Source organism: Pteronotus mesoamericanus, unplaced genomic scaffold (assembly GCF_021234165.1).
Source record: "Pteronotus mesoamericanus isolate MK-2021 breed Mesoamerican mustached bat unplaced genomic scaffold, CSHL_Meso_final scaffold_21, whole genome shotgun sequence".
Taxonomy (NCBI): Eukaryota; Metazoa; Chordata; class Mammalia; order Chiroptera; family Mormoopidae; genus Pteronotus; species Pteronotus mesoamericanus.
In genome coordinates, this window is record NW_026555310.1 from 18,318,070 (window position 1) to 18,335,172 (window position 17,103).

Here is a 17,103-nt window from a genome sequence, read left to right on the forward strand (position 1 = left end):
TTATTGTCATTGCTCTTTTTGTCTGTAGGTGGTTCATCATGACCCATGTCGTGGGGGTGCAGGACAGTGGAACAGCTTGTTCAGATTTAAACATCTCGCAACTGGAAACTATTTAGCAGCAGAGGTAAGACGAATGAATGTAGTACTACTGTTAAATCTCTGACTCTGAAATAGTGAAATAGGCAGTTAGGTTTTCTAAAAAATATTATATTTGTAGGAGCAAGTCCAAATTTGGGACATTATACAAGTTTCACAATTACCTATCATGGTCTGGGTTGACAGATAAGTTTTTCTTAAAATGTCAATACTAACTGAAGTCTTACAATAATCTTTGTCTTAAACAACAATAGCCTGGGGCTTGGTTTACTGTAAGGTTCTCCAATCCCCCGTGGAGTTTCACCCTTTCACAACGTCTGCGTTGGAGGGGTGATTAGTCGTTGCTGTTGTAGTAGAGTCCAGGGAGTTTCAGATTTATCTTAAGCGGCCAGTCTTGCACTGTTGGGTGGCTTTTATTGTTCAGACCATTGGCGAAGAAGGGCTTTTCTTCCTGAGACACAGAACTGTCCAAAAAACTGTCAATAGAAATGGTAAAAACACGTAAGGTCTTTTCTTTCTCTATTAAAAGCATGTTGAAAATGGATATATATGAAGGGTGAGTAGAGGTAAAACACATTTTAGAAATGATTTGATTAAAGTTTGGTTATCTAATTGGAAAGTAATTTTGAAAATATATTTTTTTAGATATAGAAAAATATCCATTCATTCTACTCTCCTTAACGCTGTTTCTTTTTTTCAACTTAAATCTTCTGGGATTTGCAACCAGAATTTGGCCTTAGAATTGTCAATATTACTTATCTAACTTTGGTTTTGGATTTGAGGGAAGGTAAGGAAGTGGGGATGGAGAGTCCATGAGAAAAAGGTGTGAGAAACAGGAAATGTCTATAGACATGCTGACCCCTGTCCAAGTTAGCACCCAACCCATGACCCTCTCCATCCTATTCATCTGCGATAATTTTCTTCATAGTGTTTGCCACTGTCTGATTTATTGTGCACTCTAGATTATGCATACATATTGTATTTCTCTGTCAGAATGTATGTTCACTTAATACAAGGATTTCTTTTCTTTCCTTTTTTTTTTTTTTAAATAACATCACCACTCTTTCCTCAGAACCTAGGACAGTACTTGGATCTTAGAAAGTATTTGGTGATTATATTGCTTCATTCATTCTAAAAATAAGCTATTCAGACTTCTATAAGCTGATAGAAGAAGAATTTAGGGATTTGTATCAGATGGGCATTTGGAACCACATTTGGGTAAATTAATTTTTCTAAGCTTCAATATCCTCCCTTGGAAAGGAGGGATAATCACAATATTTATATAATAAGATTATTAAAAGAATTAAATGAGGTGAAGTGCTTGACACAGTGTGTGGCTCATGGTAAGCATCCAGTAAGTTATACCAGCACGATTACATTTATTATATGATAAACAGGGATTATTGCTACTTTTATAAATACTTGATTCATATTTATGAATTTACTCAAGTAAAGGAAATACAGCTTTGCAATTTGTGGGCTAGTTACATTGTAAATGTTTTGAAGGGTTTTGAAAAGTAACCCTCTGAAACAAAATTAGGTAGTAGTAAGGCAGAAAATTTTGTCTAAAGTAAGAATTGGAAAAGGCCACTAAATGTCTTATAAAAGATAAATTAGGATTAAAATTCCCTTGGCTCTTATGTTAGTGGTAATTTTTCTTAATTCACTTTTCAGTCAAAGGCTATTTCAGCTACTGACATCTAGAAAAATGATATAATTACACGCTGTTAGTTTTCCTTGTTAATTTCTGTAATTAAATCTTGTAACATTTGATACATTCAAATGATTATATTATTAAGTAAATTGTTTATTAACTTTAATGAAGATCCGTGACCTCAATATATAACTGAATTCACTAAACATTGAAAAGTAGAAAGCAGTTCATGCCCTTACAAGAATTTGAAAGACTGCTTTTTTGTTGTATTTCTAGAGAACACAACTTTAAATGCCACATGCTATTTTGTCCATGTTAAGGTCTGATGTGTTTATAGGATCTCTTCCTTGACCTGTAACACATAAGGTAACACAACACTACTTTAGGTAACATCGAAAGAGGATGGGATCTTCTTTCGATGTTACCTAAAGTAGTATTAGTAAAGTAGGGAAGGAGAATTAAACATTAAGTACATATCTGAAGATTAAAAACTAAGCATCTAAGTAGTATAACGGAATGGGTGCTTCTGTGTAGTATTCTAATATCAAAAGAGAAACTATAGTTTCAAAGTGCTGACATCCGTTAGCTGGGGTTTTATACTTCATGTGTCAGCCCCATTCAGGCAAGATCGTGGCCCAGCCATCTCTCCGATGCTCATCCTGCTGGTGTGCACGTGTCCACAGGTGTCGCCGTCACAGCGATGGTAGTCACTATCACTTGATAAAACACTGATTTTCGATTCTGACTCCACAGCTGGTAGAAACTAGCCTGTGAGAGTTGAAAAACAGTGATTAACGTTTTATCATTTTGGTTTTTAAAGGTGCCCAGGTCTTTAATTTCAAAACATTATTCCTGTCACTGCGGTAGAATACGGAGTTCCCAGCATTGTGGGCTGTGCCTTTCTAGCAGTATTTTTTTTAAAAAATTATATTATACTCTCCTTCTTATGAGATAAAAAGCTCCATGGCTTTTATTTACTTTACTCTTCAGTTTTATTTTAATATCTAGATGCTACTTAAAAATTAAGACACATATTGAGGTGTTGAAAATGCAAGAGTTAAGAGTAATTATTTTGGAATTTATAGAAAAAGCAAACTTGACATCTTTAAGATTTCATACATCCTTTAATATGTTTTCTAAGTGCCCGATAAATGCACAGCATGGTAGAGAATGCTGCGGGGAAAGAAGGAAGCAGAGGAGTCAGGCTTTGCCCTTAAAGAATTGACTGACTAGTTCAGAAGACAGCAGGCAAGAAATGACACAGGATTATCAGCAAGCCAGGGCATGCAGAGCTGCTGGTGCGTGCAGGTGGAGTTGGGTTAGTTTGAGATTAGCCAGGGAAGGCTCTTGGTTGGGGTGAACTTTTCCATGGTTCTCAACAAAAGTAATAAACCCAGATGGCAGAGAAATAAAGGGGCAATCCTTGTAGAAATTGCCAAGGAGACACGGAGAGAGATGAAGAATGTCTAAATCATGTGTAGACGATGTAAAAAGAGAGGCCAGCTAAAAGAAAAGTGTTCTGAACGGACTTATTGTGGGACAGATCCCTTGGCTGGAAGATTCTGAATGAAGGGTTTGAATGTGATCTAATTAGTAACAGGGATGAAGTTTGAAGTTGATCCTAGTAGCTACCTTTGACGTTGGTATTGGGCAGCCATTTGCAAATAGTTGGTAGATACCAGTGATATCATTAGAATAATCGAATTTTTGCCCTCAAGGAGCTCCCTGTACAGTGAGATAAACATGTTGTAGCAGCGTGGATCGTGGTGGCTTCTGGAGAGCACAGTGCACCTTTGGGAGAGGTGCCAGGGAGGCCCAAGGAACGGTGAGGAGGCCAGTGGAGCAGCTCCTTGGTGGAAGAGTAGCCGGATGGGGAAGAGAGGGAAAGCGTGCTCAGGGAAGGAGGCGTGGGGTGTGGTACAAACTAATTTCGTAAGTGTGATACATATGTGTGGCAGACTGCGGGATGTGTGTGAGTTTGAAAGCAGTCGTAGGAGGTGGGAGGAGAGTGGTGGGGCCAGACATGGAGGGCAGCTGACTTTTTCAGGCCCCACGTATTAAGCTAAGGAGAATGGGTTTATCTTGAAAAAGCTGTGTTCCAAATAAATCTGTGTTTAAAGAACACTCCGGATTCACACTGTTCGCTATTTAAAGGAAAATAAGTACTATTAAAATTTAGCAAAATTGGAACGTCGGCTTCTCAGGCACACTGGTGACATTTCAGGTCGCTCAATAGCACACAGGTATCAGATGCTGTGGACGTGGAATGTTTCTGTAACCACAGGGACACCGATGCCCTGGAGCCTTCGTGAAGCAACTGGGAAGGACTGGATTTAGAGGCAGAAAAACCAGATAGGAGACAAAGGTATGATACCTTCAAGGAATTTTGAGGACTTGAACCAAAATGAGATCATCAAGGAGTACGAAGAGAGTGATTAAGATTTCTGAGAAACATCATCCTTGAAGGACAAAAGACTGGGAGCGTGAGAAGTCAGAAAAGCAACTAGAAAAGCAGATAGATTTGAATCACAAATGCCAAGCAAGCGAAGATAAGAGTTTCAAAAAGGAGGCAGTACTGTCCAAAAGGTTAGGAACAAAATGTATCGACAGCATTTGTTGAGAACATGGTCCTTTGGGGCTTCACTGGGAGCATTTTTAGTGGAAGCCAGAATGCAGGACACCAGCAATGGATGTGAGTGTAGACTGAGTTTTCACATCATGGCTGTGAAAAGAGAGAAACAGAGTAATAAAGGGAAAGGAAGAGTCCTATTAGGCAGGTTTTTATAAAGTTGATTTAAAAAATAAGATGGGTGAAAACTGAGCTGTTTTTGTATTACATGGAAATACACATCAAAGGGGCAGGATTTGCCAGTGTATCACTGTTTTCACTCAGCCTTTCCTATCTATCATTTGAAATATTACTCTCATGTGCTTGAGGTGTTCCTGGTAAATTGGATTATGTAATTCTTGAACTGCCTTTGAGTTTGTGGTGTCTCTATTGGTGGTAAAGAGAGTCTAGTGCAGTGGGAAACAATCTCGCGTCTACTGCTCACAGCCTCTGACTTGAAGCAACTATTTAACCTCTTGGAACCTCAGTTCCCTTGTGTACAAAAAAGGTGATATTACATATCATATGGGATAACTTTGGAATTAAAAAAGATAGGGAATATTCAGCACTTTGCTCATAAAAGGAATTCACTAAGTATTAAATAACTTTGCTTTCCTTGTCAGGAAGGGGAGAGAAAATGCAAGGGAGTGATTACTATTATTATTTGGAGCTTGTATTTCTTTATCAGTCATATAACTAATCAAGGATGTGGGGGGATTTCAGTGGCTCACCACTCCATACCTTGTGCCCAGGACAGTGCCTGACATTTAATGTACATTCAGTAAATACTGGATGACTGAATGGATGAATCACGGACACTATCAGGTTGGAAATCTAATCACTTCATTTAACAGAAAGGGAAACCCTGGCTGAGAGAGGTGATTTATTTTGTCTAGTTTAGAAACCAGAAAATGGCAGTATTTGAGCTGAATACTAGACTTGCATTGCTTCAGTGGTTCTTAACGGAGAGTGAGCCTGCTGCCCCTGGCAGTGTCTGGAGACACTTTTGTTGTCACAGCTGGGGAGAGGGAGTGACTGTATCCAGTGGGAAGAGGCTGGCCATGCAGCTAAGCATCCTACAACGTACAGGACAGTTCCCGTAACAATGAATTATCTGGCCCAAAATGTCAATAGTGCTGATGTTGAGAAACCCAGGTCTACATTATACTGAAATTACATGATCATTTATTGACTGTCTACTAGGTGTAAGCACTATTTTGGTATTTTGAAGAAAACAAGGATGGTTAACATTTGGTCCTTGTCCTCTAAGAGTTAGCAATATATTCTTGAGGAGAATGATAGTAACTCAATCACAGGGACATTGAGATCTCCTTTGCGATTGTTTTCATCATATGTATACATCTGAAATAACTGAGTTTGTGTAATGTTTAAATTATTAACATCTTTAGGTGGCCATGATTAAATACCACAGTAAGTTTAAAGGGCTGCCACCTTAAATCTAAGCAGAAATGAGAAAACGCACTGAAAAATTTTCTTATACTTCCTAAATACAATATAGTATTCAACCAGAACTTACTGGGTGGCTAAGATATTCAGAAAAATGTAATAAGCCTATTGTTTGTGAAGAAGTGATGGGGGCACCATCCAAAGGACATTAGACCATTCCATCTGCTGAAGTTTCTGTAGTCTAATTATAGAGACAAAATACATAAATTGCAAGCTATTTAAAAATATCACCTATTTTGGTGAATTGTAAAGAACATCTAGGAATTAGAACAATGATTTAAAACAAAATACTGTTTAGATTTTGTACTGTGTGTAAGGCAGTACTATTTTGGGTGTCCTGTGACCCCAATTTTCAATGTGGGGAGGGATTTCCTACACATAAACCAGCAATTCTCGGGCACCAGCTGGGTGTCCCACAATCCAACCTATTCTGACACAGCCGACACAGAGGTGGCGTCAGGTTCCACAGGTTAACGGTTCAGCCCTACGAGGCTGTCCCCCACCGGCTCCACCTCAGATGCCAGCCTGATCCACCAGCTACAAATGGGAGGTTCCCAGGACCCTCCCCCTTGGATTTGATTAATTTGTTAGAATGGCTTACAGAACTCAGAGAAACATTTTAGTTCCTTGATTACCTTATTTAAAGGGATATATATGTAACTCGTGAAGAGCAAGATAGAAGAGATGTATAGCAAGGTGTAGGGAAAGGGCTCAGAGCTCCCACGTCTCCGTGGGGACATCACTCTTCCCAAATCTCTATGCGCGCACCAACTGAGCCCAGTCTCACACGCCCTACCTGTAATTAGGTGACACGAGCAGAGGGAAAACAGACACGGGTGTTTGCCTTGAATGAACAGCACATGTGGCCGCTGTCAGCACACTCATGGCGTTTGCCACGGACCTTTTACTCTTACCACCTTATTAGTGCAGGAGAGTCCACAACCATATCTGTGAGGGAGAAAGTAATTTTATCCTATTTTGAGTATAAGAATAAGGGAGCCTCAGGAAAGAGTTCCTCCACAGTTGTGGGAGGAATCATAAATTAGGTATCACAACTTCTGATCTGCTGCTTTCTGCATTTTCTTTCTTTGAATATTATTAAACAGTGACTTTTGACGAAACAAGATAGATTTGAGTAGTGCAAAATAATTTTACTTCTAAAGATTTTATATTGCCTTTTTTAAAGACAACTTGCTTACTTGTTTGTAGGTATGCAGAACTTCCACCAGATGGCAGTAAACACTTATTTCCAAATTACGCAATAGCCATTGGCTTTAGTCAAAGACTTAGTATTCAAGAACCTGTATGCTGACACAGAATCTTATGAATATTAGGGCTGTAATTTTAAATATTCCTATATTTAGCTCTCTACCAAATGTAACAGCCACTGTATATGAGAAGGGCAGGGCTTGTGTATGCATGAATAGAGTAGAACATCCATACCTGGTCCTCTGCACACAAACATTTATGTAGCAAATAAACATTATATGTCAAAATATAAATTGTGCCTGGCACATATAAACATTTAGTAAATGTTATTTTCCTCTTCTCTTTTAGATTTATCAAATGGAATAATAGAATTGCTCTGAAATGCCAGTAATTGGAATCTACATATATAGGCATTAAAAAATATACACATGATGATTTAATGATTTTAATGTCATTATATAATTTAACCTGTTACATAACAATAATAGATTAAAACACATTCCATTATTAAAAAGTGACACTTTCCTTGTGAGATTTTGGCCTGTTTCTTTTTATTGTGTAGGTGGGAGTCGCAGTTGTCTTTCGTTTGCTTGTGTACGGTTCTGACTTTCACTGCCTAGATGTTCACCTCCTCCCCCTCCCCCTGCCACTTTTCTCTTCTGACTTGTCACATGCTCTGCGTGACTACTTTTAGTCCTCTTTGGTCATTTAAGGGAGAACCCCCTTCAAAGGTTAGGAGTGGGTGTTTGTCCTTTGTGTCCTCTCCTCGTCACCCACTCCCATGGCTGCAGTGGTCCGTGAATTTGACGCCCGATGTCCCACTGCCCCTGAAACTCAATATAGACACCGGAGATTGAGTTGTTTCCCTGCAAAGTAGTGAATTTTCTTAGTTCAGGTTGAAAAACCTGAGAGTCATGACAAACATATTTTTCTCTCTCAGTTTACACAATCGAATTCTGCTGACTCTGCCTCTGGAAGATCTTCCGTGTCCACGTTCTTTTCATTTCAGCTTCATGAGTTTTGTTGGTGCTCTACCAGCCCTCACCTACCGCCGCACTTGGTTCCTCTGCCTCTTTTGTCCTCTGTCTTCATCTCCTACTAACCATTACCAGTTGAGGATTTTTAATGCCTTGTTTCCACAGATGTTTTCCCAAAGATATTCAAAATCCTTCTGAAGATGCGAACCCATTAATCTGTGGCATAAAGTCCCCACTGGCCTGCAGGGAGTCACGTGCTAGTGTAATTAAAAGAGGTAGCCGTGGGACCTTCAGACCCGGGCTTCCAAATAACCCTGCCACTGGCCGGCAGAGAGTCTGCACACAGCACCTCACCTGATGTGTGCCGGGGGCCCCCTCCATGAGGTGGGATTAAGACTCCCTTCTAATAAGAGAAACATAAGGGGAAATGATTAACCTTTAAAAGCATATAAAACATATTCTATAAGTGACATTTATGGATCTTCTCTGAGCAAGTCTCCTGTCCTCACCCGCATGGCACTCACTCCCCTGCACCACCTGTCTGCCTCACTCCCTCTTCTGTTCTCTGCCCAGTTACAACTCTGCCTGCCCTTCAGGACATCTCAGATGCTACTTCTCCATGAATCTCTTCTTGAATAAATTTGCCTACCACAGAGTCCTTCTTTTTCTGACCTATATTATTTATAAATGATTCATTTCTATCTTATATCTCTTGTCACATTCTATTTTGTATTAAGGCTAACTGTATTTATGTCTTATTTCTCTTCCAAGACTATAAGGTCTTGTGGTCAGGGACCATATCTTTGCTAAAATACCATATACCACAGTGCTTTTCCCGTTATAGATGCTCTATTAATATTTATTGGCTGCATGATTGAATAGCATATTAGATCTTTTTCTCTAATGCCAGATTTATAATTTATTTTTAACATAAGGAAATATTTTCTTTAAAGTCCTAAAAGATTTAGGTATTTCCACATGACTATGTGTTTTATTTTCTTTTTTAGAAATTTTCTTTGATTCATCCTTAGCCTACTTACATCAATAATTACTGTTCTTATTATATTTAGAGAAAAAAGGAACAGTATAATTAAAACATGTATTGAAGCATATATTTATTTGGCCTTTAGTTAAAATGGGTAAATTTATATAGCCAGAGACTTATTTGGGTGGCTTCTCTCTCTTCCCCTCCCCCTTATCCTCTTCCTTCCTCTCTACCTCCTCCTCCTCCTTACTATTATTAACACTTTAATAAATTCACTGAAGCAGCAACTTTTTATTAATTATTAAAAAACACATGGTAGCCCGAGAGACACAGGATGAGGCAAAATCTAACTGAACAGCACCTTCTTTAGTACTATTACCAAAGACATGAAGATGTGACATTTAATGACATATAATTAGTATGATTAGGCATAGACTTTTCTCATTTTACAGATTTGGTCCCTGAGCTCCATGAGGGTTAGGTGACCTTTACTACAGCCCATGGTATTTCCCTACAGATCAGAGTCTGGAATCCAGTTGCACAGAAATCTCTTAGGGATTGAACCGGGTGACCCTAAATGGGTGAACTATGTGAAGACTGAATTTTAAGAAGTAACATTGTCTTTGGGGGGGAATACGAGTGATGTTTCCCAGAGCATAAATGATTTTGTGTTTGACTTACGTACATTAATTCCTGCTTCTGTATGTATTTTAGTTATGGATATGATATGGCTTCAACATGATTTACTTTACAGTGTTTGCAACCAACTATTCTAATGCTTGCTGAATAAACTATGACCGTAAAGTATGTCCTTAGTTAAACATATTGCATATTTTTGGATATAATTTTAGTATGGACGATTTAAATTTAAAAGTCTAAATTCTTTAAAGTGAAAACACATTAAAAACTATAAAACAGTGACACTTGACTGAAAGAGCTGAATAAATCCCTTCTGGGCACTAGGTTGGAACTTCCATTGTTTCAAAGTAAAAGTATGTCTTTTTGAGGTTGATTAATTAGTAGACTGGAGGCCGGTTAATTAACTATCTTTTTGGCTTTTTACCTTTCATTCTTCAATTCCAAAAGCAAGATAACAGTATTTTGGAACTAATTCTTTTATTCATAATTAAAGACAATTTAAGGAAACTGGGGTGCCTGTCTCCATAGAAAAGGGAAGGCTGGCCTCCCCTCTCCGTAAGCACTGGCCTAGTACTAACAGGCAACTAGGAGCTGCATTGCCATTTTCTAACCCCCTCTATTCCCCACCCACCAGTTTTACTATTTATATTATTATTTTTATATTGTATTTTTAGCTGATTATCCCATTCTGTTGCCTTTTCATAGAAGCAATGTTTACTTGTGCTTTTTTGAGTATGCCAAACCCTTTCCCGAACATTTATTTTGCATCATACCATAGAAAATATTCAGAAAAACTCTGAGAAAGAATTTTACCCTCTTCTAACATACTTTTCAATCAGCCTCATGTTTGTGTTTTTTTCCTTCCCTCCTTCCTTATTATCTTCAGAGCTCTGTGTAGAACCAGATGTGTTGGGTGGATGGTCCTTTAGTTCCTTTTTTTTTCTTCTTTAAATTCTCAGTCCTCTTTCTAAAATTTTAGGTGCAAGGCAGAGTAAAGGGCACATTCCCAGTGTAGTTCCCCGTTCTAGGATCTTGACTCTCCTTACCTGGCTTCTGTTGCAGTTGCGCCCCTCTCCCATTCCTTTGCTATTCGTGCATTATTATGCAGTGTAATTCCAGCACAGAGCAGCCACAGTTCTTTCTCTTTTCTCCTCTTTGTTCATGCAGTGCTTCTCAGAAAGCCCGCTGCCTTTGTCTGTGTCTCTACTTTCTATGCATTGTTTTCTGCGCTTTGTTGCATCTCTCTGGTCATGAGGAGATAGAGATAGGTAACAGGACGGTGGATGGGAGGACTGGGCAATTTTCTGCTCAGTCTAACATAACAGCAGCTTCTTAGGGATAGAGAAAAACTTCTGTTGTTGGTTGGTAAATAATTTGGGTCTGAGCCAGTGGACAAATACTAGTGGGAACCATAGCAAGAATCCTTTTAATCATGTCCACATGGCCACTGGCTTGAAGTGAGGTTAACGTTTCATGGATATGCCGTGAGATAAAAACTGAGGAGTTAACTGCCTCTCCCTCAGCACTAGCCACTCTATAATTACCGTCAATTCATTGAAGATTCGGGGTGTAGGTTGTTTTTCAGCCTTAGTTTTCAATGAGTTGGGAGATTTTTGTTTTGTTTTGCTTCTAGCTTTTTTCATTACCTTTGTTATAATTAGTGATAAGTTGGGAGGAACATTCCTCACAGATACTAGCCAAGTGTCATTTTGAGGAAGACTCCCAACCTTATATTTTTCAATGGTGACTTTAACGACCTGAAGTCACGTGTTATATACACTGACTGATTTACATTTGATTTACATCAAATCGGACACTTTGATATTTTGAGAAAAACATGAATTTGTTGTTTTACAAATTCTGAACTAGTCATTCTTTAAGTACATCAAAGGCATCTTTTTGGGACCGTGTGGTCAGGTGGGAGGCAGGAGTTATGGAAATGTGGGAGCCAGCGCATGCGCAGAACTTATCCTTCCGGTTGGGGTGACCCAAAACCCAGCAACCTTGCAACCCAAGTCTGAAGACACGCACTCTTGTGTGTTTGTTTCAATAGTCCTCATGCATTATTGGCTCACTTAGCTGGTATATACTTGATATATTGTCCCTCTTTTGCTCAATTTTCTTTTCTTGTATGCATAGCATGTGGAGCATGATCTTGAATCATTATTAAAACTTTGCTTTGCTCTGTTTTTTAAAACTGATGTCTCAGTTATTAGTCAATGGCAGATTTTGTGGTGTATAAAATGAACTCTTGAATGCTTCCTTAGAGGAGGTGGAATTGGCAGCTCTTACTTGTTCAAAGATGTCAAGTGGTCTTATATAAATAAAGCCCGTATACTTGGCATTTAGATTCTGTCGCCTGCAACTCGAGTTTCAAGGTAACCTTTTAAATTTTAATATTTACTAACGATTCCTTTCTTAACTTCTTTTCATATTATACTTAGCTAATGGTATCATAGTGACTTGAATTAAACATTATTGGCCTTATCAATGTGCTTTTAATAGCAATTAAACTAGTTTTTTCCTTTTTTCTTTTTTAGCTTAATCCTGATTATCGAGATGCCCAAAATGAAGGAAAAGTTATGGTGAGTAGAATTGTTTTTCCTGCCAACAAAGCCCAAACAGAGCATTTATATTTTATATGACCAAACTGAAAACGTTAATAGGAAATTTCAAGACTAGGGTCTCTGAGGGGGATTCTCTGAGTAGAGGCTGTGGACCAGAGATAAAAGGTAAAAGATAACATACCCGGCTTAGATCATAAGAAGATGCTCCATAGTAGATATTGAGGGAGATTTCTAGCAACTTGAAGGCCATTTATGATTGAATGCTGAAGACAGCTAGCGTCTGGGGTATATGGTGGGTCTAGGCTTAGTTTTCAGGAGAGAATACAGATTAGGCAGGAGAAATGGAATCATGGCATGATATTAAAAAGGATAATATGACAATCTTTTTTTTTTTAAAGCTTTTATTTATTTATTTTTAGACAGAGGGGAAGGGAGGGAGAAAGAGAGGGGGAGAAACATAAATATGTGGTTGCCTCTCACATACCCCCCACGGGGGACCTGTCCTGCAACTCAGGCCTGTGTCCTGACTAGTAATCAAACCTGCGACCCTTTGGTTCATAGGCCAGCACTCAATCTATTGAGCCAGATCAGCCAGGGCAGGTCAATCTTCTTTGATTCAAAATAAGCTGGGTTCTACTTACAAGGAGGCATTGAAACATCAAACAACCAGGTGACTGATTTTTATGATATTCTAAAATATGCTACTCAAAAAACTTCTCAATCTTATTTTAAAGCCAATTCTCATTAAAATATTTGTGCTTATTCACCCAGCTCATTTCATCATCATTTGTAAAGAAGATATTTTCATGATTACAACATGACTTAATTTAATAAAAAATTCAGAAATTCAGGAAAATTTGATGTGATACAGATAAATGCTAGATGATGTGCATATTATTATTTTTTTGTAATTTAGCCAGATATCTTGACATAAAATAGATGCAGTCTATAATTCAATTTGCTTAGAAATTTAATAATCCTTTTTTGAATTGGCAGCTATTAGTCCTGTATTATCCAAAATTCTACCGTTTGGTAGAAAGAGGTGGAATGTTTAATTAAAATTACTATGTCTTTGCATTGCTACACAGCCTTATGCTTTATGAGGATGTTGATGTGGGGAGGTAAATCAAATCAGAGTTTTTGGATCTGAGTCAGTCCTGTTTGTCTCCCCTCTCCGCCAATCCGGATTACAATAGAAATAAGCTAAAGTATCAGGTCACTGACCCAATGAAAACTTGAAATTGTGTCTAAACCTAGAATTAGGCTTATCAGATCCATAGGATCCTCTGTCTTTAATTCCATACTATCATCCTGTGTGGCTCTTTGACGTTTGGTTTTCAAACAGCTGCCCCAGGATTGTTGGGTTCTTACTTTTCCTAAGATTTAGAAAAATACTATCAATAACTATGGTTTACAAGCTAAGGATGAATCACAGCTTCTTTGGTTTTAACTGTAAGTTAGTCAGTGCCTTCCAGCCAGAGACCACCACGAACACACCTGTACTGGAACAAGCGGGGTGGGTTTATTACTCCTTTCACACATGTTGTGGGAACCGTGGGGCATCCAAGTGAAGCTTTGTGAGCAAGAATGTATTAGAGGATTTAGGCTTGTGCAGGATGATTTTGGGGAGGATTTAAGGAAGTGAGCTTTTTCGCTGGATCGGAACGCTGTCAGAAGGCATTTTAGTAAGTGTTATGTATAGAGAGAGCAGACTGGAGCCAGGCTAACGCTGTCACTGCTAACGAAGCAGCAGTTGCTCATGTTAGCTAGAGAAGGGGGATAGTTCATCATTGTTGTGGCTTGGACAATGTTCCTCTTTTGTCGATGTTCAGACATGATTCCGGAGTGGTAGTGTTTTGTCTTGATCCATCCTAGTCAGGGGGTGGCCTTATCCGATGTTGACATTTTGTGAAATTGTTCATGTTTGACTGGAGAACACTGGCCTCACTGTGAGCGCAGGGCCAGCCCCCAGTGACACCAAGGCAAGCTGTTGGGTGTCCAGGGCTGCTTTTCTCTTTATCCAGGTTTATTTTTATGATATTCTATGTGACTTCGTCATGGTAGGGCCAAGGGTGATACTTCTAGGACCACCATTAACTGGCGTTGCCTGGGACACATCAGATTGCTTTCCTGAGACTCAGTTTCCTTACCTGTGTTGTAGGATGAGAGTGTTTACCCTCCATGACCCCACCGGCCTGCAGTAAAATGATAAAGTGATCGGACAGATGGAAACTCTTTGAATAAAGATGGTAGTAGGCTAAAGATGTGACGTGTTTCTACTAAAAGGACATCATATCAAAGCTTCAAGTTGTGCCATTGAAGTAAATTTCTGAGCTAATCTCCTTTCAGCTACGTACTGTTTGGTGGCGCTGCTAATAATTCTGGGCAGAGCTGAGCGGGAGAATACAGAGCATGATGGTTTATGAAGCAGCATAAAGAATGTAAATAAGTAATAAATCCATGATGAAGTCTACTCTTTGTGTTAATTAGCTTTTAGTTAGACTCGATAGACTTTTTCCTTCTTTATTCATTTCTAAAGGCGAGAAAGAGCACTCTTTTGTTTTAGCAATACTTAATTGCATGTAGCACAGGCAGGATTGCCTTTGCTGTGGAAGTTTATGCCTGGATGTCATTTGTCATTTCAGAGACACATCCAACTGGAGACATTTTATTTTATTTTTTTTCTCTCCAAAATCTTGAAAGTAAATAAAACTGAGAATATGGAACAATAAAGCTAACAATATGACTCCTCATTTTATAGGCCATTTACCACCTACCAATAATTATGTTTCTATGTAAAAAAAAAAAACAAAACAAAACAGGGGAGCAGTTAGAGTTTCACCTATGAAAAATGAAACCAATTTCCCAAAACAGAATAGAATGCTCTCTTACTTCAGCTCTGGGTTCCAGTAACACGGAGTTCACTGGGACCATGCTAATTATTTTCTTTTCTAATTTTCCCTATGTTGTCTATTTAATATCCAGTTAATATTTTTCCTGTAATTTATAAACCTTTATCAAAATGTTGCCTTCCATTTTTGAAGTGCCAAAGGTTAATGCATGGCGCTGCTGAAATGAGTCGGTGTGTGTCAGAGCTCCCATTAAGACCCAAATTGCTGTATTTATTCTACAAAAGAGCCTATTATTTCCAATCTTACAAATGTACAGCATCCACAGGGACTCTGTAAATATTGGAACTGTGTCAAACCCAGCTGGGAACCTGGCAGTCATTAGTTTCTTCTCCTTGAAAGGCTGCATCTTTTTAAATGACTCTTTGAAGGGGATTTTTTTGGGGGGTGGAGGGGAATAACACCACCCATTTTAACCTTACCATATTTATGTGGAATAATGTGGTCTGATTTTTCAAGGGAGTGTCTGTTGTCTATGCGGAGGGTTCTTGACCCCAACAATAGTGATATATTGGATCAGATGATTCTTTGTTGTGGGGGACCCTCCTTTGCATTGTTGGATGTTTAGTTGCATCCACGGACTCTGCTACACTCATGGATGCCAGCAGTGGTTCAGCCTGCCCCGGGCTGTGGCAACTATAAGTGTCTCTGGAAATTGCTGAATGTCCCTGGGCACCAGACTGTCCTCCTGTTGAGAACCATCAGTCTTTGTGCAAAAACATATGTAAACAAAAATGTGCTAGGAACCAGGGAAACTTCGTTGAAATAGACTTGAAAATTATATTCTGTAGAATTTTTTTCTTTGAGGCAGGGATGAGGTAGGTACCAGATTCTGAAAGAAGACCACCAAATTCCCTTGAGCTTTACAGTGGTAACATGATAAGGAAAAGAAAGAAAAGAGGGTTATGTTAGGAATTAGTTTGAGAATAACAGCTTGTTCAGGAATGGCAAAAGAGGTGCTTGCTGCTTTAAATGACAGGATTGTGTCTGTTACATAAAGTCATCAGCAAGAGCCCCAGAGGGTCTGAACAAAAATACACAGATGCCTGCACATGATTATGCTGCTGCAGCCCCACACAGGTCTGAATCAGCCCTGAAAACGCATACATTGTTTCTTACAGAATGTCTCTGGCGCCCAACAACAGCATTGCGATGTCTCTGCTAAAAATTCGATGACTCACAAATGAGTCAACAGAGAAGGTGTTACAGCAGACTAACTGCTGAGCTGCCGCGGGCGGCCTCAGGACGGGCAGGAGGGGCCAGGCGAGCCATTAGTTTACCCGACTGGCTTTTCATAAGGGATTTTCAACTCATGTAACCTGCCAGGCTGTGTGCCTTTCCTTCCAAGTGAAAATGCTAGTTTTATAAGAGCCCGGCAGATTAGGTTAATATTCTGAGGCCCTGCATTCCCTAAATTGAGTGTTTTGGATAGCTGGCTGATGTTAAATTTAACACCTGTCTAAGCTCTGCTGTACCTTAATGTATTTTCATGTTGCAAGAGGGAGGGCATTGTGCTTCTGTAATTCTGTGCGGGGAACTAGTGTTTTTGTGTCTTTTTTTCTTACTTAGAAAAAGATGTGGGTTTCTATATAAAAGCCACAGAACACAATTTTGAACAGAACTGTCTTTGTGTTATAGAAATATAAGACTGATTTTCTATATCGTAGCTTGGTCAACACATTTAAAACTTGTATGCTTATAACTCATTCTTCATATTTCATTATTTAAAAATTTTGAAAGGCTGGCTTGAAGTTTACTGTCAAATTGTTATTGAAAGAGTGTTTAAGCAAATTATCAGAGTAAAAGATTAAAAGCAGAGAGTTTAAGATTGTAGCACTTTTAAAACTTCTAAACATGTTGAAAGCTCTTATTCACATAATTATTAGGCTATTTATGAATTAAACTTATCTATTCATTAAACTTTTTGTTCTCAAGGACCTAAGTAAATTATTTAGGGGTAAAATCGTACATTCCACTTATTCTGTATAATTA

General features: G+C 38.7%; 1 protein-coding gene across 1 annotated transcript in view; it reads left to right on the plus strand.

Moving 5' to 3' along the window:
- ITPR2 (inositol 1,4,5-trisphosphate receptor type 2) overlaps positions 1 to 17,103 on the plus strand; it is a 434,318-nt gene that overhangs the window by 104,371 nt on the left and 312,844 nt on the right. Inside the window, exons 9-10 of the mRNA XM_054591314.1 lie at positions 29 to 124; positions 12,176 to 12,220. Coding sequence (XP_054447289.1) covers positions 29 to 124; positions 12,176 to 12,220 — 141 coding nt within the window. The remainder of the gene's footprint in view (positions 1 to 28; positions 125 to 12,175; positions 12,221 to 17,103) is intronic.